General features: G+C 43.4%; 1 protein-coding gene across 2 annotated transcripts in view; it reads left to right on the top strand.

The window, feature by feature from the left end:
* CEP76 (centrosomal protein 76) overlaps positions 1-22774 on the top strand; it is a 320940-nt gene that overhangs the window by 187585 nt on the left and 110581 nt on the right. Inside the window, exons 6-8 of one of the 2 annotated variants that reach the window (XM_078687483.1) lie at positions 4391-4488; positions 8316-8444; positions 15066-15254. In XM_078687483.1, coding sequence (XP_078543609.1) covers positions 4391-4488; positions 8316-8444; positions 15066-15254 — 416 coding nt within the window. The remainder of the gene's footprint in view (positions 1-4390; positions 4489-8315; positions 8445-15065; positions 15255-22774) is intronic. The other variant, XM_078687484.1, reaches the window with a different exon arrangement.

Raw genomic sequence — 22774 nt, 5'->3', positions numbered from 1 at the left:
CTGCGCATGTGCGAAACAACGCAGCAGCGGCGCCTGCGTATTAGCCGTGCACACTGCTCCCTCGCTTCTGCGCACTGGCTTCATAGTCAAGGAAAATAACAATGCCGGTAATGATTAGGAGTTCACAAAAATCTACAAAATGAATCCGGTTTAAGTTACTCCTCACTAGTTCAGGCCTTCCCGTATGAGACCGGTCCTAGTATCATGATTGGACCACACCTCGAAAAATAACTTAAATCTATGTAGGAATTTCCCGTTTGTGACATGTCCTGATGTCGTGACTGGACCACCCCTTGAAAATTAACTTAAATCTTTATGGATGTTTCCAAATTCACAACCATCAACATATAGTTGACGCTTAGGCCATAAAATGGGGACTAAGAGAATACAGCCAAATTGCCTAACACCAAGGACAGTAATGTAAGTCCTCACGTATTTTAATGCAAAGAATTAATCCCCCGGAATTATCCGAAGTTACCAATTCAAGGCTTAACATAAAGTCAACACCCAACGCCCCCAAGGACCCGTCTCGTGTGCCCACTTGAAAAGGGAAGGAAATAGGGTAGGTCCCGCGGCCGTACAGCCGTGCATAATCAATTCAACAAAAGAGAGGGGGGACCAAGGAGCCAATAAAGGTCCAGTGTCCATGCTCCTAAACCAAATCTGTTCACAAAAAGAGGACAAAGTTCCTATACCAGGGTGCAAAAGTCACCCACGTATCTGAGTGCAAATAGTCACCCATACATTAAAAACAGGGAAGAATGGGGAAAAGTAATCCTAGGTAAAAAATACCCTGATGGGAGAGGGAAAGACATACTACATCCTCTGCTGCCCTCACACACCCTGGAGGATGTCATGCTTCATCATCGGGCAATTTTGCTCCTAGTAGGGCCGGCGCTGCAATTCCCTACGGGTCCCCGAAGGGTCACTTTATCGGAGATCTTTTAGAGGATTAGCCGGATGTTACATGCAGGTGTGTGGGGAAGGGTAAGGGAGGGTAAATCAATTACGTGCAAACATGATAGTGTGATAAAATCAAGGGTATGGAAGCAGCGACAAGATTGTCTAGGTAACCCTTGGCAGTTAAAAGTACTGCTTAAAAATGACTGACCCCACAAGGCCCACTATGCCTGGGTGTCACTAGTCAAGGTCAACATGTTTCGCGCCTCTATCGCCCGTAGGTTATTGGCGCTTCGTCAGGACCAAAAACAAAGTGAAGTGCACGTGAGTAAAATACATAAACGTTAAAATGAGAACCCTCTTAGCTCATTCAGGGCGGATCAGGAGACCTGTGTCCCCACTATGTGGTTGTAGCTGTTACATAGAAGCTGCTCCTGGATGATACCTAGAAAGAGAAAAAGCAAAGTAAGCCGCATGTGAGCGTCAGTAACGACTTGATGCATCACAAAGTGTCACTTATGTGTACACAGCGCTTCAAATAGAAAGATTACGCGGGCACACAAGACTGGTCCACAGTAGATCGGGGCTGCTAGATGTACTAGAGGCTACACCCGCATTACTTAGTAAGTGCCATTTCAATTAATTCCATCTTACTTCACCGGTACTTTTTCCGTTGTGCTTATGTACCTGGTATTTGTCTATTGCTTCCACAGCCCGACTTTTCGCGGGCATCCATTCCCTTGACCACTGGAGGAGAGCTTTAATTAATATTTGGTAAGCACTGTGATGTGAACTACCCACCTCACGGTTTGGTACTTTTCACCAATTTTCAACATTGGCAGATTTCTGCCCTATAGTTGTTATACGTTTAATCAACCTTATACAGCCAAGGTTAGTTGCCTTTTAACACCATTATATGCGTTATTTTGAGCCTAAGGGCTCCTTGAACTAGCAGCCCCGATCTACTGTGGACCAGTCTTGTGTGCCCGCGTAATCTTTCTATTTGAAGCGCTGTGTACACATAAGTGACACTTTGTGATGCATCAAGTCGTTACTGACGCTCACATGCGGCTTACTTTGCTTTTTCTCTTTCTAGGTATCATCCAGGAGCAGCTTCTATGTAACAGCTACAACCACATAGTGGGGACACAGGTCTCCTGATCCGCCCTGAATGAGCTAAGAGGGTTCTCATTTTAACGTTTATGTATTTTACTCACGTGCACTTCACTTTGTTTTTGGTCCTGACGAAGCGCCAATAACCTACGGGCGATAGAGGCGCGAAACATGTTGACCTTGACTAGTGACACCCAGGCATAGTGGGCCTTGTGGGGTCAGTCATTTTTAAGCAGTACTTTTAACTGCCAAGGGTTACCTAGACAATCTTGTCGCTGCTTCCATACCCTTGATTTTATCACACTATCATGTTTGCACGTAATTGATTTACCCTCCCTTACCCTTCCCCACACACCTGCATGTAACATCCGGCTAATCCTCTAAAAGATCTCCGATAAAGTGACCCTTCGGGGACCCGTAGGGAATTGCAGCGCCGGCCCTACTAGGAGCAAAATTGCCCGATGATGAAGCATGACATCCTCCAGGGTGTGTGAGGGCAGCAGAGGATGTAGTATGTCTTTCCCTCTCCCATCAGGGTATTTTTTACCTAGGATTACTTTTCCCCATTCTTCCCTGTTTTTAATGTATGGGTGACTATTTGCACTCAGATACGTGGGTGACTTTTGCACCCTGGTATAGGAACTTTGTCCTCTTTTTGTGAACACTATTAGGACTATTGCCACACCCTAAAAAAGGTAGGAAGATGAGATACAGATTTGCTTGACAGGTACTGACCAGACAGTGCATCGCCATTCACTAGGACAGCCCGCTACCATCGCCGCAGGGTAAACAGAGAGCTGATCTACTGGAGTGGGCAGTTGCTCAAGAGTGTTGGTTCCGAAAAGTTCGCACAGATGACAATCTGGAGAGGGACTTCGCGATCTGAATCTTAATGATAGGCCTCTGGGGAGAGGACGGTGAAGCGGTGGTTGAAGACTCCAACCTGAGTTCACCCAGGACTTTAGCTGCAAGCCTTTAAATGGTGGTTGAGGACCAAGACAAGCTCTAGCGTGACCAGATAGCTCTCTCCACAACCCCTAGTGGAGGCTAGATGTATTTTGTGGTGCAATGGGTCTGAGAAGTGAGTAAGAAGTGTGATAGTTGGATGGTGCGGCGCTGTGCTCCAATAGACCGTTGCTTAAAGATTTACTAGCTACTGTTTGTGTGTGATTGTGTGTTACTCTACCGCATTCCCATCCTCCCCACCACCCCCAATACCCTGTGGACTGCCCCCAATGGACGAAAGTGGAATGATCCTATTGGACAACCCTTGAGAGACGGGATACTACTATGCTGCAGAACTGTTCCATTATTTCTCTGTTATTGTTTACTATTTGTATTGTACTGTTTGCACATTTAAAATGTGAATAAATATATTTTTTTTAAACGTTGCTGACTCAATCCTTAGACCAGTGAAAGACTATAATTCGGAGGCCCCATAGGCCAGCCTTCTTTAACCTTCCACAGATTGCCTTTTGTGTATTTGAGACAGAGGATGTTATCCTCCAGGGGACCGCTGTTACATAAATTATTTTGAAAGTGGAAAATACCAGTGAGCCAGTCACATGAGTAATCAAATGCCCCTTAACTGTGGTACTCTGCTCTCTCCAAATATGTGGTCCTCTTGTGATCTAAACTTTTTTTAATGACTCGGCTACAACCATAGTACTATTTAGCGACTCTAAATATTTGGTTATGAAAGATGACTTAAGGAGACCGTTGTATACCAAGTATCTAATTGGGCAATTGGTTGTGATGAATTATTGTGTGGATCGTACATTTTAAGATTGTACCTGTGTATGTAACAATATGCTCTTCATGGCTCGGTCCTGGTGGTCTTGTCAAATTTACAGGAGACTACATTTCTTATGATGCAACTTCAGTAGGGGAATTGACACAGGGAACGGTAGTTGCCTAATATGATATTTATTCCGCACATACCCAAGGGTTGTTGCGTTACCCAATGTGGTCTAAGAACCGCTATAAAAATCTACGATTCAAACCATTAATTAATGTTTCCACAGTGATTACCTAAGAATTGTTGTTTGTAATAATGCATGTAATGTGTGGTGATATTGTGCTTATACACTGACTTAAATGTGGTGCACAAGATGCAAAAAAGTGACACGTGCAAATTTATACTGTAATACTCTTTAGCACCGGGACACTCTTTGGAGTAGCTGTGCGCTGTATAAATCTCAATAACATAACATTACACTGCATACACATTTTGTTTTAATTCGGCTACTTTTGACAGCCACGTCAAAAGGTGGCTAAAGAGTTAAGAGTTGGTATTGCATTTGAGCATGCTGACTAACATACTGGATTTGGTTTAGGTGAGTAACATTTGATGTATTTTTTTTGTTTTCTTTTGCAGGTTCTGAGTGCAAGGTTTCTGTTGGTGTCTTGAATATTAAACTTGAGTTGTACCCGAGATTAAACAAGACATTATCTCAAGAAATTGTGAATGCCCAGGTAATTGTCCGTGTGTGCTGCATCTTCAATTGTTTTTATTAATACCAAGTTAGTAATGAATCTTCAGAGTCAGATGTAATGTCAGTCCCGCTATTTCTTCAGCAGTCTTTCTAACCGAAAGATTTTGGTGAACCCTTTTTGGTAACTCTGTGTTGCTGTTTAATTGGTCTAGTATGACAAATGTTTGGAGGACCCAATTGGTTACTAGATTTGAGCTCTTACCACCATCAGTTTATTTCAGTTTCTTGACTTACTGAATTATTTTTATGGCTACTGTATGGTATTTTTAGAACCATGCATTTGTTTTAATATGCTAAAAATATTAAATGAATACATAGCCCAGGTGTCCTAATCGCTGATAAGGACATTGGTATTCACCAGTACACAGGTGATACCCAGATGTACCTGGGGGTCTTGTGTGACCCTCACGTTTGGTTGGCTAGGTGCAGCCTTGGAAGCATTTAAGCATATATCTGAAGGTGTCCCCGGCCAGGAGGCAGCTTGCCCTCCTCACTAATGCCAGCAAGCAACATAAGATCCATAATTGGTTCAAGGACATTAGTCTGGATAGATTTACATTGCCGCAGCTCCCTGAGGTTCAGGACTTCAATCCAAGTACTGGTCCAGTTTCGCCTTGTTTGTGTCAGTAGATCAATGGTGGGTGCCTCCAAGAGCAATCTGACCCCCATGGAGAGTGTCCTTTATGCAGCAGCCTGCTTCATTAATGGTCTCTGGGATTTCAACAGGATAAATCAACCCTTCAACAACTCCACTGACTTCCTCTGCCATGTCTCATTACCTTCAAGATCAACGGTATTATCCATATGGAAATGAAAGCCCATACCTCTTTGAACCTGTCTGCAAAAATAAATATGTTTTGTGCCCTTTTCAAAACACAGACCAACAACTTGTTGGATTCAAAGCCAGAAACTTTTTCCAAAGGTGTAGAACTTCTTTCAAGTATAGGTCTGCCTGGGACCGTCGCTCATGTGGTCAAGGAAAAGAACTTCAAACCCTGCTCTTTAAGCAGTACTATATTGCATTGCCATTGCCTAGTTAAAAACTCCATGTATGAGTGCCCCGTTGTACCCCTGCTGCAACCAAGACCCCGCCCCTTCCTCAACTTCACTTCGCCTTCTAATACAGGATGCTGCCTTCCCACAAGCCTCCTTTTCCCTTAACACCTCATCCTTTCACCCTCTTTTTCTGAAGCCCAGCCCTCTGGTGTCAATCCTGGCACTCTTTCCCTCATACTATTGTACAGAACTGTGTTTCTTCTGGTTAGGCTTACGTGATGTAAGTCCACACATAGCAGATGGAGGCCTTGAAACCCATTTAGTCATTTGTCCTTCCTAACTCCTGAAATTGCTTTCTTATTGCTGTTGGGTGTCAGGTGAACTTTTTTTGTATCCACTATTGTTTCCAGGAGACATTTCCTGTCATTTGCCAGTTGTTTCCAGAAAATTTTTTCTTCACTTTAACATACTGATATTTGAAACTTGTGGGTGCTTTTGCCACATCATAGCAGGACTAAGTACTGCTTTCAGCAGCTGACTATCTCAGAAAGGTGTCCTACTCTCTTCTACTCATGCTTGGCACCTCCACCAAGGATCTCCCTTTATCAAAGACTGTCATGGATTGACCTGGAACTTGGTGATAAGGGCTTAGCTTGAAGGTGTTCTAGTTATTGATCGAGTAGAGCATTGTGAAAGAGGCTGTATGTACTGCGAACCTGTCATCTCTAAACTTAACACTGAATCATGTGAATGTTTTGTTTCTAACCTTTTCGGTCTTATGTTACTGCTGTAACATAAAATATATGGTGTCTGACACTTCTTCCTCCAGACATTTGGTTAAAGAACATGGATAAGGTTGATTAATAGGTATGTTAGAATTCCCAGCTCACCTTGCTGTAAGCTAATGTGAACATAACTATTTGGACACCATTGCTACGGTTATCGTACTTGACTCCTAAGGCTCATTAGAAGGTCCTTGCCCTGCCGTTTGATAACAATGTTCTGTATGCCACTGTTATAAAGTCTTTGTTCCTATGTACACCCTTGCTCCATGTCCTACTTGTCCCCTTCCCCTCTTATCCACCTCCTTATGGATTCTTCTTACATCCCAGCCGTGTGCCAGCCTTGGGAATTACCAGCTTTCCATGTGCCAGTTATTGTTGACAGTGGCCTGTCTTTGTAGCGGTCGTGGTGATGGAGGCTGTGTGAGAATAAACAAGGAGTTGAACGTACCTTTTCCAAATTACTTCTCATTTTAAGAGCCACCTTAAAAGATAACCTTATCACTGGCATTACAGCTTGATTTTGTCCGACAAAAGGAACCAAGCTTTGGGGAAGCTGACTAGGTCCCAGTGTGTAAAAAGAGGATTAGTCCCATTCACTGCTGGTATGAACATCCCCTAAATCTAAAAAAAAGGAAGATTTAGAATTGACAGTAGCCCTGATGGTGAATAGCTTGCATTTGGTCTTCTCTAATGGAGGTGAAGCAAAGGTAGAGAAAAAATCCACATGCATTAGTGAAGATCAGCTGTGGGTGGCATTAGACATAGTACAACATTTAGCAGTATAGTGGTACCTGTGAGAAAAAAGGCAAAGATATCTCTGGATTTTCAGGTACTGTTTCCGTCAGGACCACGTTCTAATTGCGGTGAAAAAACAGAAGTTACTAATGTTCCAAATACATGAAACACACAAAATCTTACCATTTGGTCTGTAGTCAACACCAACAACGTTCTTCAAGTGGATGGCAGTAGTAGCTGCATGCTTCAGAAAACAGATCATTTTCGTAGACCCCTAGGTAGATGACTGGCTGATGAAAACTTCTACTCCACAGGATGGTCTGCACACTTCGATTGACACTAAGCATTCTTGGCCCACTGGACTTGCACGTCAACCAGATGAAATGAGCTGCGGTCCCAGTTCAATCCTTTCACTATCTGGACATTGTGTAGGACACACTGCATGACGTGAAATAATACCCATGCTCCTTCCTTTTGCACTAAAATTAACTGGACAAACTGCCATTAGCAGAGCATGATGGGAATCGAGCATGATGGGATACTGGAAGACTGTAATTTCTTAAGGACCTAGTGTCAGTTTTCCAGTCTACGGGTTTGTAGCCTATCTGTCTATTGTGCTCTGCTTTTCCTATTTTTTTCTTTTAAAAGAGGTTTGTGAAAGATCCTTCTGGCCACTCCCTTTACGTAAGTAACTTTTTAAACTTGCAATTGATTTAATTTTTTTGTTAGAAAATGATTTACATTTCACACATTGATCCTTTTTGTGAGGTTCTAATGCTTTTTATTTGATATTGATGCCCACAGACCCTGATTGTACCTTGTTTTTCACCTCTTTCAAAGTATTGTTAAGGGATTTTTAGTTTGTTTCCTCTGCATTGCTACTTTTTAAAAAGCGTAGACACAGTTTTCCTTCATGGTAAGTGAATAGCACATGAAATGAAACGGAAGGATATTTGGACGAAGCACTGGAGGTACTAAAGGCAAATACATTTGAATTTCTTTAAAATAGCTGATTTGCTGATTGATTGACAGATTCTTGACATGCAGTAAGATGAAGTTTATTTTTAAGAATAGAAATCTAATGCAGTTACTCTTCTGTCCTTGCTTTTCGGTCTGTGGCATACGTTATATTCACTTTTGATCTCTCTTTCTGAAATTCAATTTTCCAGTTTTGTAAGAGTAAGATGTTCTGCAAAGTGTTGATTTAATTTTTGGACTGTAAGTGAGCTTAATACCAGCCTGTGAACTCCATCAATTAATCTTTGAAATGAATGGTTCGCTTTTCAAACAGCTCGCATTGGAACACCAGAAGACTGCAGAAAAGGAACGTTTGTTTCTGGTGTATGCTAAACAATGGTGGAGGGAGTATCTGCAGATCAGACCATCACACAGCACAAGACTGGTAAAGATTTTTGCACAGGTATGGTGGGTACTCCTTGATTCGAAAAACATTTTCTCAGTAATTCTAACTGCTTTACTGTCGTAATAATGGACCGTTGCACACCGAAAGTCCCTTCAAATCTGTGGCCCACCACATGGGCAACATTTGGTCCAGCTGAAGCGGTGATCTGACACATTTTGGAGAACGTCTTTGGTGGTCCTATTCTGCATTTCTGACCGCTCACCGCCAAGGAGTTGTTTGTGCTTATAGATATTGCCATTTCTAAAAATGACTTGGACTAAACCATAAGGACTTTTACTTATAGAAGAGAATCTGTCTACCTATGTCATTCATGTATTGCCAGAGTGTAAAAGCAAATCATTCTGTAAGGCTGAGCAGGGGCCTGCCCCATTGTAGTTAAGTGCATGCTCGTACGGCTCCCTTTGAAAATATCAGGCTGTATTGTCTAGAAGGAAAATAATGCCCCATATCTAAGCAGAAGACCTGGTGCGGGCATGCTTGACAACAAGTGACTAGGTTAATTTATTGTCAGTAACTTGGCTTATTTGTTTTTTTTCCCCTTGGGTGATCATCACATGCATTTGGTGTGTGATGATGCCAGTGGTGATTATGATGCTTACTTGTTTACAGCTATGAACAAATCAATCACCCCACCACAGCATCATTTGGATAAATCTAGTTTAGATTTCATCATTCTTAAAGCTAAAGAAAGTGCATAGAAGCCCAAGGAAAACCATAACCGGAGGAATGAGGCACCCGCCTTATTTGTCAGTTAATTTGCTCTGTATGTTCCATTTAGGAGCAAAACAACCTGTTTACTCTACAGCTATGCCCCCTTCACCTCCAGCAGCATTTGTGAAGATGCTTGTTTTCCCCTTTGTTGCCCCATTTGTTTTAATCACTGGTGTATCTTGGTTGCCATGAGTTTGACGTAGTACTCCCTGTTGTGTTTCATATTCATCGATTCAAGTGCCGCTCATGCTGGGCTGCTGTAAGCGCTTTCTGAACTCTGCGGGCTGCCTTGAGGGGAAAGGAGACGTAGTGGACTATACGCCGAGGGACTGCGAGGACCAGCAGGCTCGGTGCCTCACAGCTGCTGCCTCTTCCCTCGGCGTTGCCGCCCCCCCCCACTTGGACATTTCAAATACTTTTCGCGGCCCCCGCTCCGCGGGTGCCGTTCATGCTGGGCTGCTGCTGGGGAGAACGACGAGGGATCCCTGCGCTCTGTAAGCGCTTTCTGAACTCTGCGGGCTGCCTTGAGGGGAAAGGAGACGTAGTGGACTACACGCCGAGGGACTACGAGGACCAGCAGGCTCGGTGCCTCACAGCTGCTGCCTCTTCCCTCGGCGTTGCCGCCCCCCCACTTGGACATTTCAAATACTTTTCGCGGCCCCCGCTCTGCGGGTGCCGCTCATGCTGGGCTGCTGCTGGGGAGAACGACGAGGGATCCCTGCGCTCTGTAAGCGCTTTCTGAACTCTGCGGGCTGCCTTGAGGGGGAAGGAGACGTAGTGGACTACACGCCGAGGGACTGCGAGGACCAGCAGGCTCGGTGCCTCACAGCTGCTGCCTCTTCCCTCGGCGTTGCCGCCCCCTGCCTCCAGCGATTTAATCTCGCTACTATTCCCGCGACGCGGGACGCGCGCGGGATATAGCCCGGGGCTAAGCCCGGGCAAAGGGTGGGCCCTCTACGGCCGGATAAGGACGGGACGGGCCATACCCTTTGGCTGTCACATTGTAGGCCTACCATCAAGAGGGTAAATACCCCCCCCCCATTCGTTCCGTTTCCCTACTTGTGGTCCTGTTCATATATCGCATCCCTATTTTCCTTATCTACCATGACTTCCAAGGGGGACCAGTCTACTAGCGTAGCGGGCTTCGGGCAAATGCCCTCCCTGTTAGACGAGTTAAATCTTTTATGTAATTCCAACTATGCTTCCTTGGAAACTCCCCCTCCGCCCAAAAACGCCAGTACACTACCAGATAAGCTTACACTTCTAGATGCCCCCATATTTTTTACCAAAACCTGCAGCCTGACTACCGTAAGTGTTGTACCCCCCCTGGTTCCATCGGTGAAATGGAAACATAAAGGTGCCATTCAAGGTATAAACAACCCTAAAACTCAAAAACTGTGTTTAAACACACCCTCCGCCAATTCCCCATTGATCCCTTCGAATGTTGAGAATCCAGAGGTTCTAACACCTCCTCCCCACTCCCACATTCTAGCCCTTATCGAACAATTGGTAAGCTCTATGATAGCACCGCTGCTTGAAAAAATTAACATGTTAGGGGATAGGCTCTCTAGAATAGAGAAAGCCATCAAATCAAACCCGCGGGTTGATATATGCAGTGACATATTTAACCACCCTATGTCACCTCCTACTCACTTAGTCTCTAAACCCCCTGCGGAGGACAAAAGGCGTCAAACACAACCTGCTGGCCCTAGTGCATCAGGGCAAAAAATAGCTAAATACCCCGCCAAAGCCTCCCTTCCCCAGACGACCTCACCTGGAGCAGGTCAGAACAAAGTTAATTCTATTCATCTACCACCAGAAGCGGCCCCATTTGTGTGCATCCTTGCGGGTGTACCTGCTCTCCAACCTGGAAAAACTGAGAGACAATTTGACTTACTTAATAAAACCAAATTTTGGCTGTCCAAAAACAGGCCACTCCCTCGTAACTTATACGGAGCAATAAGGAGTGTTAGAAGGGTGGGTTGGTTGGGCTCCCTTCACAAAGATGTTGCTGGGGACTTGATACTTGTGAGATTCGGAGACAGAAATATTGTCCCTTACCTAAAAACTTGGCCGCCTCAAATAAGAGACGGCCCAATATCCTTATGGGACTTACACGACTTTTACCCCAAATTCCCCAGTTTTCCTCCTCTTCCGAAATATTACGCAATGTGGTAGGACACGTAAAATCGCATATGAACTCATTTGATACTGTCTAATTCTGGAGTGGACAATTCTCTTATGATGGAATCCCTATTTTTACTGTATTTTGGTCACTTTAAGTGTTCCTTTAATAATCATGGATTGTTAAGTGTATATTTTATGAACTTTTATGGTTTTGTATCACAAAAACCGAATAAAGTATATTTGATTTGATTTGATTCAAATGCACATTTTTTCAATTATAAATGCATAGTGCTGAGTATTGTTTATTATCTTGCATGTTTCTTTGTATATTTGTTTTGTTCAGTTTGCATGAATATATTTAGTATTTCTTTCAAAACAATCTGATAGCTCAGTTTGCAGGAATATATAATGTAATGTTTCGATAGTTTGAATGTTGTAGCCAACAGTTATTTTCAAACAGTCCACAATGTTTCACATTGTTCAGTATTTGTTTTGAGCGCATGAGTAATTGTTGATATATGTAATACAAATAGTCAACTATCTTTCACATAAGTGTAGCTAGGTGAAAGCGCATTAAGGCTCAAATGCTATTGATTGCTTATTCTGACAACATTCAACTAGCTGAAAGGAGTATTTAAACTGCATTTAGACAGTTGTTAGGGAGAAAGGAATCTTAACTTCCAGGTAGCAGAAAGCTGAGAGGTCGCACAGACAAGAGCTGTATACATCTTCTCCTTTTCAAAGGCAGGCATATAGAGTTGCCAGACATGTCTTATAAACTTGTCTGGGGACACCATAGCTGAACAGAGAGAGAGACACACACCAGATGCCTTCATACAGAACAGTAACTCCGTTCTCCTAAGGTGTGCGGGTGGAAGGCAAGGCCGTCTAAGAAACTTGCACAGTCTCCTTTTGGTTCTAAGTCTAGCTTAGTTAGAGGCAAGCAGAAGGGATTGAAGAACTGATGCAGCGAAATTCTAAATCACTGTTACAATGTTGCAGTTTTTCCTTATATTCTGTTTGTCAGTGTTGTTGCCACTATATGGTTAGTTTTTAAAGTAAGACCATAACACATTGTTCGCACTAGGATATGATTTTGATTTTAATAAGATTATAAAGATATATTCTTAGGGTGTTTATTCATGGTGAAAGAATTTTTTTAACAGACTAATAAGAAGTACTTCTGTGAGTCTCACAGGACTGATCGTTGCCTAATATGCATCTTCAGCATGTAATGCATGGGGGGTTTGTTGATTACAGTCCACAGGAAACGCGGTCTCATTTTCGTATGCAGAGTAATTCTGCACTGCCAGAGGGTGTAAAGAGTTGGAAAATGTATGGGCCTGTGAATCGGCTAGCTAGGATATGAAAACTGTGATTTCTTTCCCGGAAGCTGTGTGTGGCCCGATTCTGGAAATTCGCCTCTTAAGTCAAAAATAATTTGACCTCTCAAAATTCTGGCGGGTCATCCCAACCTCCATTTAACATTAGGAATTCTGTATTGATTCTGCATATGTATTGAAATCTCCCCAGCCCTGTAAGTTGAGTGACCGCTTGTCGGCCTCATAAATCAGAAGCCCCCATTTTAGGCTGTTACAATGTCTGCAGGCTTTTCTGCTTCACAGGTAGGCAATTCTTCTGCCACTAAAAATGTGCAAAAGTCTGGGTTACCCCTATCGATTAAGGGGGATGGGTAGGATGTGACAATGAACCTTCTGATGACCACATGATAATAAGTCCCAGGTATCCAGTGTCGATTGCAAATATGTTTGGGCCCATCTGGGCCTCAGTGGCAACTATGCCACCGATGTTGTTAAAGTGTTTTTGGTATCCAAGCCAGTCCTTACTGTCTTGACCTATTACACACTCCAAGGTTCGCTGTGGATTTTTGCTGCCAAATTCCTGTCCATAAAAATATAAAATAAAAACGGTTCTGGAATGGGCAACAGGTCATTTGTCCCATAATTGCAAGGACATCTGTTTCAATATAAGTCAGAGACTTGTATGACGAAGAGTACCAAATGTACTCATTGGATTTAGTATATTTTTAGCTAGAGAAAAATTACTTTCGTGAAATAATTACTGACCAAAAAGTAGAATTGTGATATATACTTGAATTTACAATGTTGTGACTTTGTGTCCATGGTGCTGTGATGGTCACAAATCATATAGACTCTCATAATGAATGTTTGTTGTTTCAAGCAGATAGTATATAAAAAGCCACACAGTTATGTTCACAACATGGAGTCCAACTAATGAACACTCTCAAAGTACCATCACAGTAAGTTATGCCTAGTGTACTTAAGATTGTGAGCAAAGTTTCATCCATTAGTAACATTGCAGGTCTGTGAGATCTCATATATAAAATGTTGACCACAAGAATTCCCCTTTTATGCTCATCACATACTTGTTTTCGGGCACACATAGATTCCTAGTAGCCCTTAACTCTAAAGCTTAGACTATTATGGGGTAACTATCCCACTTTGGAGACCACGTATGCGTTTATTTGATAGGCTGTTGGAGGTGAAGCAGCATATTTGTTCTGGAAAGAGTCCAAGAAAGGAACAGGTTAACTTGACAGTATGGCAGATTTTCTGACCTTCCTATACATTGATTCCATGGGTGTTCCTTGATTATCCATGCCTCCTTGGTAATTGCACGGTTAGTTGGATGGGAAAGTGCGGAGATTCCACCAGCGCAGTGTCCATCTCTGTCCTGCTTCTGGCCTGAGATCCAAGTCAATTTCCTCTGTCGGGTAGGTGGATGGGACCTCCATTCTTGTCTCCCTCCGCACGGTTTGTACATCTACTGCTCTGATTTGCTCCTTGTGTGGGAGTGGGGGGCTGCTCTCTGTTAACGTACCTGAATGACATTTAAGCAGCGTCCTTTGCTATAGGCCAGGACTGTAACTAGGTTTCACCTTATCAGGAGTTAGTCCTTCCAGTATTTTTCAGAGACCTTGCATTCCTTGGCTGAGGACATTCCAAGTCAGATGGGGATTAAGGAATCGAGGCTTCTTAGGCTAAGTGTTAATAAAGACAGGATTGGTGTTTCTTCCAAAGACAGCCCTGTTTCTATTGTCTTTGTGCCAGTGATGTGGGCTGAGCTTCATGCTTTATGCGATCATTGCTCATTGAGTTCACCAGCAAGAATAAATGCAGCTTCATCACTGGTCAGCGTTTACAGTCTTCCCCTACAAACTCTTTAGGGCTGTGTGATCAGATTACAAAACAGTTAGGAAAGATGGTCAGCAGAATAACAGTCAGAAACCTTTCCTTGATGGTAGTTCTGGTAACCTTAGTCCTGGCACCCTTTCTACACAACACCTTCCCTGCTCTCCTCTGAGGCAAGCATATGTGGTTTTACAACCTTGCATGTCAGACAAATTCTGTAGGAGTGAGGTGGAAAGTAGGTAATGTAAAGCAGTAGAATCGCTAAGTCAGAGACCTCTAAAATAAACCACTCATGCTGACAAGTTCCTTAGTAGGAGGGCCTCTCTTTGGGTCTCTTCGACAGTGATTCACTCTGACAATTATGGGTGACTGCATTACTTAAGTTGAAACAAACCGCTTTTCTGGTCCTGTGTTATAGTAATAGTGCAGGGAATTCCCAGATTGAGGCTGAGCAAGCACTAGGTGTACTGGAATAAGCATGAAGGTAATTTTTCGTGATGTTTAGTCTATTTGGAGGTCTTTTACTTCAAAGCCTGTTGCTTATCTAATCATTAAGAGTCACCTTATCTAATGCTCATCAAACACTGACTGTATTCATCTTTTTCAGGATGAGAACTGGGTAAACAGGCCTGTATGTTCATTTGTCAGACCCATGCGAGCAGGACGTCTGTTGGACACTCCTAGACAAGCTGCACGCTTTGTTAATGTCATCGGCTATGAAAGAGCCCCTGTTGTTGGAGGAGGTGGTAAACATGAACAGTGGTGCACACTTCTTGCCTTTTTGTGTAGAAATAAGGTACTAAGAACATTGGTATTGGTTGATTTATCATATCTAATTCTTTTTCATGAGTAAAATGTATTCCAGTTATTTCAGCATTTCAGCAGAATTTTTAGCACACACTACAAACTGTATTGCCTCTAGTGGTTCTTCCTACAATGGATGAAAGGACTTTAATTTCACGTTCTCCAACATTGGATCGTTCATATATTCACTTGCTTGAATCATTCCCCGTCATCAGCCTGGGAATCCTCGATACATTAAAATAGCAGTATTTAGTGTAAAATATACAACATACAGTATATGATGTAAAATGACCTTAGTATGTTCACCTACCTCATTTGAAAAAACCCAAATTTCAGCCAATTAGATTGTAAGCTTAAGCTCTCCTACTCTTCTAGAGTCCACCATAGCTCAGATTTCTACTGCATGTCATGTGAGTGAGTTCCCTGTCAGAGCTCCTCACTGAACCTTAAATTTTTCCTTTTTGGTCTGCCCTGGAATTGAACCAGCCCTATCTTCAGCACAAATGTACTGTGAGTTGTTTTTAGGGAAGATTGTTACAATTTCTGGACCAGGGAGATCTTTTGGTCTGACCATCAACTGTCACCATCTGTCAACATGGCTGACAAAGTGAAGAGATATTTTTGAAACCTGTTTATCTTGTAGCAGCAAGAAGATTTACGCTGATGACCCACATTCTGCATGTATTGTCTTTATCCTAAATATAAGTCAGCAGAATGTAAGATTTGTAAGTCTTTCTCAACTAAGACTCTTACGGACAGAGAAAGGACTCGGTCTTTATTTCTTTGGAGTTAAGAGAATTTTCCTACTTCTAAAGGAGACTCACTCTTCAGGGGAAGATACTGTGATAATTGCCCCTCCAAGCCCTTTCATGAAGGTAGCATACAAAAGGAGACTTGTTCAGTTTTCTGAGCATGATTTATTTAGTATAGCGCTTGCAGGCACCTTCTCTGCTGACGAAGCAGAGTCTAAGCGCTACAGAGATTCAACTGTTATAAAAAAGAAGAGGTGTTCAAAGAAAACCTTGAGGACACTGTCTACTACGAAGATATCGTCGATGATGACACCGTTGGCGACAAGCATTTCATTGACGACAATGCATTCTGTCGACAACCATACCGTTGACGAGGAAGCCACCGTCTATGGCATCTCCATTGAGAACCACGCAACTGATAAAGGATATAGGAGAAAATGTTTTTTTTATCTTTAAGGGTGACGGATTTACCCAGACTGCTATTATTGCAGTCAGATCAAGAAAAAGAGGCTACTGATTATGCCTCGTGGACAGCGTACAGCCCAACTCAATTGGATGTGAGATAAGTACTAGCTTTCGGAGAGGAAGCAGTAGACGATGAGGAGTCCTACAATGAAAATGTGTGACAGCAGGAGTCTGGGAGTACTTAAATTGATTTAAGGCAGAAACCATATAAATATAGAAAACCAGATGTGGTCTCTGTGCCAATGGTGGTCTTATCAATGTTGCAACAAATGATGGATACTTTTAATAAGCTATTACTGCTGCAACCAACTAATAACCTAACATGGTGTTACCTGCTACACCCATTCTTCCATCGCCTCAATCTGGTCCTTTACTAGTTTCACCTCCTAGGCAGCCAACACCACTACCTCCTCTTCCAACGGCATGGGATAGGTCCATGATGAAGATATGGATGATATTTACTCTAATGGTTCTACATATTCTGATATAGAAGGAGAGGAAGGGAAAGCTGCCATCAGATGGTGGTGGAAGAGATGATAATGGGTGAGAATTCATTTTCCCAAGTGGAAACGATGTGTCAATTCTACAGGGTGCTACAGATGATATCTCTAAATTGAATTCATTGATTGAAAGAACGGGCAAGAAATTCAGCCTACCAATAACCCCTGTAGATCAACCAGGCTTTCTTTGACGTTACAGAGCAACCTCAGCAATGCGTTCACTCCATACCCCATCTTGATTATGTCTTAATTATGTCTGGGCTCATCTGTAACAGTAGAAATGGGTCTTTATTAATTTCATTAATAAAGACCCATTTCTACTGTTACAGATGTGATACCACGTCTGGAGAAGAAATGCAAGGCTCCCGATTCAACTCCAGCTTGCCTCATTGGTCATGCTAGACTCAGTAATTGCTTCAGCAGCTCTGAGAAGAACCAATACCTCAAAACGCCTTCATCTAGTCTGCCAGTCAATGATAGCAAAAGTATTGACGATTTGGGCCGGAGAATTTCCTTTGTGGCAGCAACCTTAATTAACACAGCCAATGCTCTGACGATTCTAGGTCGTTATAATCACCAGATATGGCATTACATTGTTCCAATAATGAAACTTCTACCTGAGAAAAAGAGGGAAATGGTATGATCTAGCCTAAAGGAAGGAGAACTCACTTTTTCTTTCATTGTTGATGCTTTGAATGCAGGTTTTCACCTGTTGGCAGGAGGTACTGCATTAAGGAGACCAAGCTGGTTAAATTCCACAGCCTTCCATGCTGATGTTCAATCTAAAATCTTTAAACATGCCTTTTGATGCGCTAACTCTTTTTGATTAACATGTTCATGAAGCTTTGCAAGGCATTAAAACTGACATTGACATAGCAAAGGCGTTAGGACTCCTTCAGTATCGCAGATTACAGACGTCACCTTTCATTGCTCACAAAGATCACAACCATATCATCCTCAAAGACCGTCTGGATACGATCAAGGATGCACTCTCAGTCGAAACAAAAGGCACACTTACGGGAGGTCTTCAAGAAAAAAGAGGTTCATTACAAGCACAAACCAATGACAATCGGAAAAGAGCTTGACTCCCAGCCTGTACCCCCTTTTCCGTTTGGTCCTCAGAAGCTTAGGGGGAGAATTTCCCTTTTTACTCCCACATGGATGAACATAACATCTGACAAATGGGTGATACAAATTGTCCAATCAGGCCATATGTTGAAGTTCGTTCAGAGGCTCCCAGTTTGTCCACAAAGAAAGGAACATCTTTTTCCTTTTGAAGGAGCTGCAAAATAAAAAATTCTCATGCTTCTATTTAAAGCTTTAAATCAGCCGTGCAGATTGTCTCCAAATCAAATAGGAATCAAGGTTTTTAATCTAGTTTCTTCTTAATAAAAAAAAATGTTGGTCGATGGTAACAAACACAGGATCTGCGAGAGATGAATACGTTTCTAAAGAAGCAGTCATTTCAGATACTTACTTTATAAGAAGTCCTCCTGATGATGCAGGAAGGGAATTTTTTGACGTTCCTGGGGCTTTGAGAGGTATACTTCCACATACCCATTCATCGAAAACGCAGAAAGTACTCTGGATTCTCAGTTGCGGGCCAGCACTACCAGTACAAGGTGCTTCCTTTTGGATTCAAATCTGTGCCGAGAATATTTACTAAATGTCTCGCTCCGGTTGGCGTTTTTCGCAGGTGAGGAAGTCACCAGACATTCCCATACCTGGACAAATGGTTACTCAAAGCAGCATCCAGGGAAAGAGCAAAAGCTTCCATGAATGTTTGCATCAATAACTTCCAGAGATTAGGTCTCATTTTACACAGGAGGAAATAATCGTTGGACCCCCAAACAAAGACATAATTTCTGGAAACAATACTTTCAGTGAGTGGGGAAAAACCTTTCCATTGGCAGAAAGAGTGAGAAAGTTAGACAATGGCAAAGACTATTGCTGGAAAACAGTCAATCACAGAGAGGCAATCCAAATCCCTGATAGTGATGATGGCATAATGTGTAGGCCTCATTCCGTTTTGCAGGCTTCGTATGAGACCTGTTCAGCAAGAAATGGATTTCCAAGTGAAACCGGCAGAAGACCTATTGGAAGACATGGCCTGTGTCACAAGGCACTTAAAGCAAGATCTAATGCTGTGTTACTCATAGTACAGCCTACGGGTCGCCAGCAGCCCAGCAGGCCTTCCTTGGCGGCCCGCGGACCTGGCAGGTAATGTACCCATGGCCCCCCGCTTTTCACTATTTCACCGAAAAATTAGGACGGTGCAGTTTTGAAATAGTTTTCAAAATTGCACCCAATATTACGAGTGACAGAAGAGAGTGGAGAGAGAGAGCTGGAGTGAGAGAGGGAGAGATAGGTAGAGAGAGAGAGACTGAGAGATACTGAGAGAGAGAGACAGACTGTGAGTGAGAGAGACTGTGAGTGAGAGAGACTGTGAGTGAGAGAGACTGTGAGTGAGAGAGACTGTGAGTGAGAGAGACTGTGAGTGAGAGAGACTGTGTCAGACAGACTGTGTGAGAGAGACTGTGAGAGAGACTGCTGTGAGACAGAGAGACAGAGATGGTGTGAGAGAGAGACTGAGAGAGTGGGAGATCGAGACAGAGAGCAAGACTGAGAGAGAGACTAAGAGAGTGAGAGAGACTGTGAGAGACACTGAGAAAGTGAGAGAGACTGTGAGAGAGACTAAGAGACTGTGTGAGAGAGAGATACTGACAGAGAAACAGGGAGAGAGAGAGAGAGAGACTGACAGAAAACAGAGAGAAAGAGAATGTGAGAGAGAAAGAGAGACCGACGTCAGTACTTTGTGAAGTCAGTAATTTGTGCCAGAGGGAGGAAACAGCAAATGATTACTGTAGGGGAGAAGCAAGGGAAAGAGCATTAGCTAGAAAAGGGCAAAGCTAAATTAAGAGAGAAATATAGGGAAAAGAGCAGGACATGCGCTTCCCAGGAAAGGTAAACACAAATGGTCAAGAAATAAAAGAAAAGTTGTTCGCTGATGTCAGCATTTCAAGGAAACAAATCATTCAATCAGGGTAAAGCCAAATTCCTCTAGAAGTGGGACCAGCACAAGAATCGAGAGAAAAGCCATAAAATCAGGATCTGGCAATGGAATTGACAAAAAACCTTTCAATCATGAGCAGGGGTCTGAAGTAAAGCACACTTGATGTAATATTGTATGCAAAGCTGTAAAAGACTTCTGAAGCTGTCTATAGCGAGCCCACAAAAATGACCAGAACAGTCAGCTACACTGATAGTGCCTATGGGTAGTAGATCCAGGGTGTGTGATGGCAGTGTGGTAGCGTGGATATTAAGGTGTCCGGCTTGTAGGATGCTATGGCACCGGAACTGCAGCCAACCAAAAAGTCACCTGTCATTGTGCTAATTTGTAAAAACCTAAAGCACAAAATACATCAATACATGGTAACAATTATTTGTTATGTATTTAAAGCTAGTCTTATATGATAGCATATCAAAGATGAAGATGCTGTAAGTAACATTAATATTTGGCATACAGCATTACTATTGACAAAAAGAAACCCTTACACATATCCGGGAGAAAGGATAAAGTAAACAGTGAAAGAAGGGATTGTCTTCATCACCATGGCAGTTTGTCGTATTTGTATTACTTCAGCATGGCTGGAACACCATCCCACGTCCTTCCAGCAATGGCAAGGGCATTTCTTAGAGTCTGCACTATAAGAGCGTAACGGGAGGGAGGCCATACAGAAGGGGAAAAATTCTGGGGGCCCTTTCAGATTGGCCTCAGCGGTCATGGAGTTTGCTCCAGGAATAAAAAGTAAACTGTTCGAGTCCTTTTGACTTTCTTCAGTTTTTGATCCTTGCCTTACCGCCATCCCGTTAGGAAGACATTGCAGGCTATTGCGGGGGTACGGGTCGGCCAAAAGTAACCCTGTGATGGAATTGGGGTCAAAGTGTGTATGAAGCTATGCAACGCCTCTTAAGATTGCTATTGTCTGCTAATAAAAATGTATTCTCAAAATGTGCTCTTTGTAGTTGCATCTGCTTTTGAGATGCAGTATTGTCGCATTGTCTAAAAGTGTTTTGAAACAGATTTGATTTTTTTTACTCTAGCCCCGCCCCCCCACTGACCCCACCCCTACCAGTGTGGCCCTCGGCCAAAAACCACACTGTAATTTTGGCCCCGTCAGAAAGTTTGTGGGTACCCATGCTCTAATGTGATGGAGGATTCCAGCACACCTAGCTACAGGTCTTTCTTTTCTGCTGATAACAGAGAAGTTATTGCTCACCACAGATGCGTCCATGAACGGATGGGGAGTCCACATGCAAGAGCTTTCAACCAAAGCCCTCTGGTCAGATGCAGAAAAGAGGCTCCACATCAATGTGTTGGAACTCCGTGCCAAAAGACTAGGTTTTCAAGAGTTCCCCCCAGATTGGCAGGTCAACCGGTCCTAGTCAGAACAGACAGCACATCATGTATGTTCTACATAGCCAAGCAAGGAAAAACACGGTCCAACATCCTTTCAGAAGAAGCTTAGCTGCTGTGGAACTGCTCCATTTCTCACAGGACAGGTGTTGGTGTGAGACATCTGCCAGGCTGCCAGAACGATCAGGCGGATGCACTCAGCCGGCAAATGATGGATTGTCACGATTAGGAACTATAACAGAAATCGGTGGATTACATTTTCAGGCTGTGGGGTCACCCCATAATCTATCTGTTTGCCACTCAACAACAGAAAATGCCAATACTTCTCAAGCAGGTTTTGGCACCCGGGTTTGATGTACAATGCTCTTTTGATCAATTGATCCAAGATATTTGCCTCCTCCTTTTCCTCTGATCCCCAAGGTATTGAAGAAGGCAAAGCTAGACCATTGCACTCTGATCCTAATTGCTCTGGGGTGGTCTGTATAGCAAGCTGCAGCAGTTGGCAGCACATCCACCCATTCCTTTCAAGGTGCATCCCATTATATTGTCTAGGCATCATGGAGAGATTATTCACCACAATCACAAATTGCTGAACTTTGACAGCTTCAATCAATCAATCATTTGTAAAGCGCACTACGTACCCGTGAGGGTCTCAAGGCGCTGGGGGGGGGCGCTACTGATCGAACAGCCAGGTCTTGAGTATCTTCCTGAAGGTCAGCAGGTCTTGGGTCTGTCGTAGGCTCAGTGGGAGGATGTTCCATGTCTTGACGGCGAGGTGGGAGTGGGATCTCCCACCGGTGGTTGTTCTTCAGATACGCGGGACGATGGCGAGTGAGAGGTCGGCGGAGTGTAGCTGGCGGTTGAGGATGTCGGAGAGCCGTCTGTTGAGGTAGGCTGGGCCAGTTTTGTGGAGTGCCTTGTGTGCGTGGGTGAGGATCTTGAAGGATATCCTCTTGTTGACGGGGAGCCAGTGCAGGTTACTCAGGTGGCGGGTGATGTGGCCGTGGCATGGTACGTTGAGGATCAGTCGTGCCGAGGTGTTTTGGATGCGTTGTAGTCGTTTGAGCTTGGTCGGGACTCCCGCGTAGAGGGCGTTTCCGTAGTCGAACCACCTAGAATTTGGATATATCGCAAGAGTGTAAACAGATTGTGGCGCAGGCTTGAGCTCCAGCGACCAATAAAACTTACAGAGGAAGCTTTTCTCTGTTTGAAGGAATAATGGTCATCATTTACTTCAGATAAAGCCTTCTCAGATCTTTCCATGTGTTACGTTTGGCCCAAAGTGTTCTCAAATATTCTTCGCTCTGGGTCCATCCGGCTGCAATCTCAAGATTTAGAAGGACTGATACATCAACGTCTGATTTGTTTGCCCAAAGGC

Source organism: Lissotriton helveticus, chromosome 4_1, assembly GCF_964261635.1.
Source record: "Lissotriton helveticus chromosome 4_1, aLisHel1.1, whole genome shotgun sequence".
NCBI lineage: Eukaryota > Metazoa > Chordata > Amphibia > Caudata > Salamandridae > Lissotriton > Lissotriton helveticus.
This window is presented reverse-complemented; position numbering and strand designations above follow the sequence as displayed.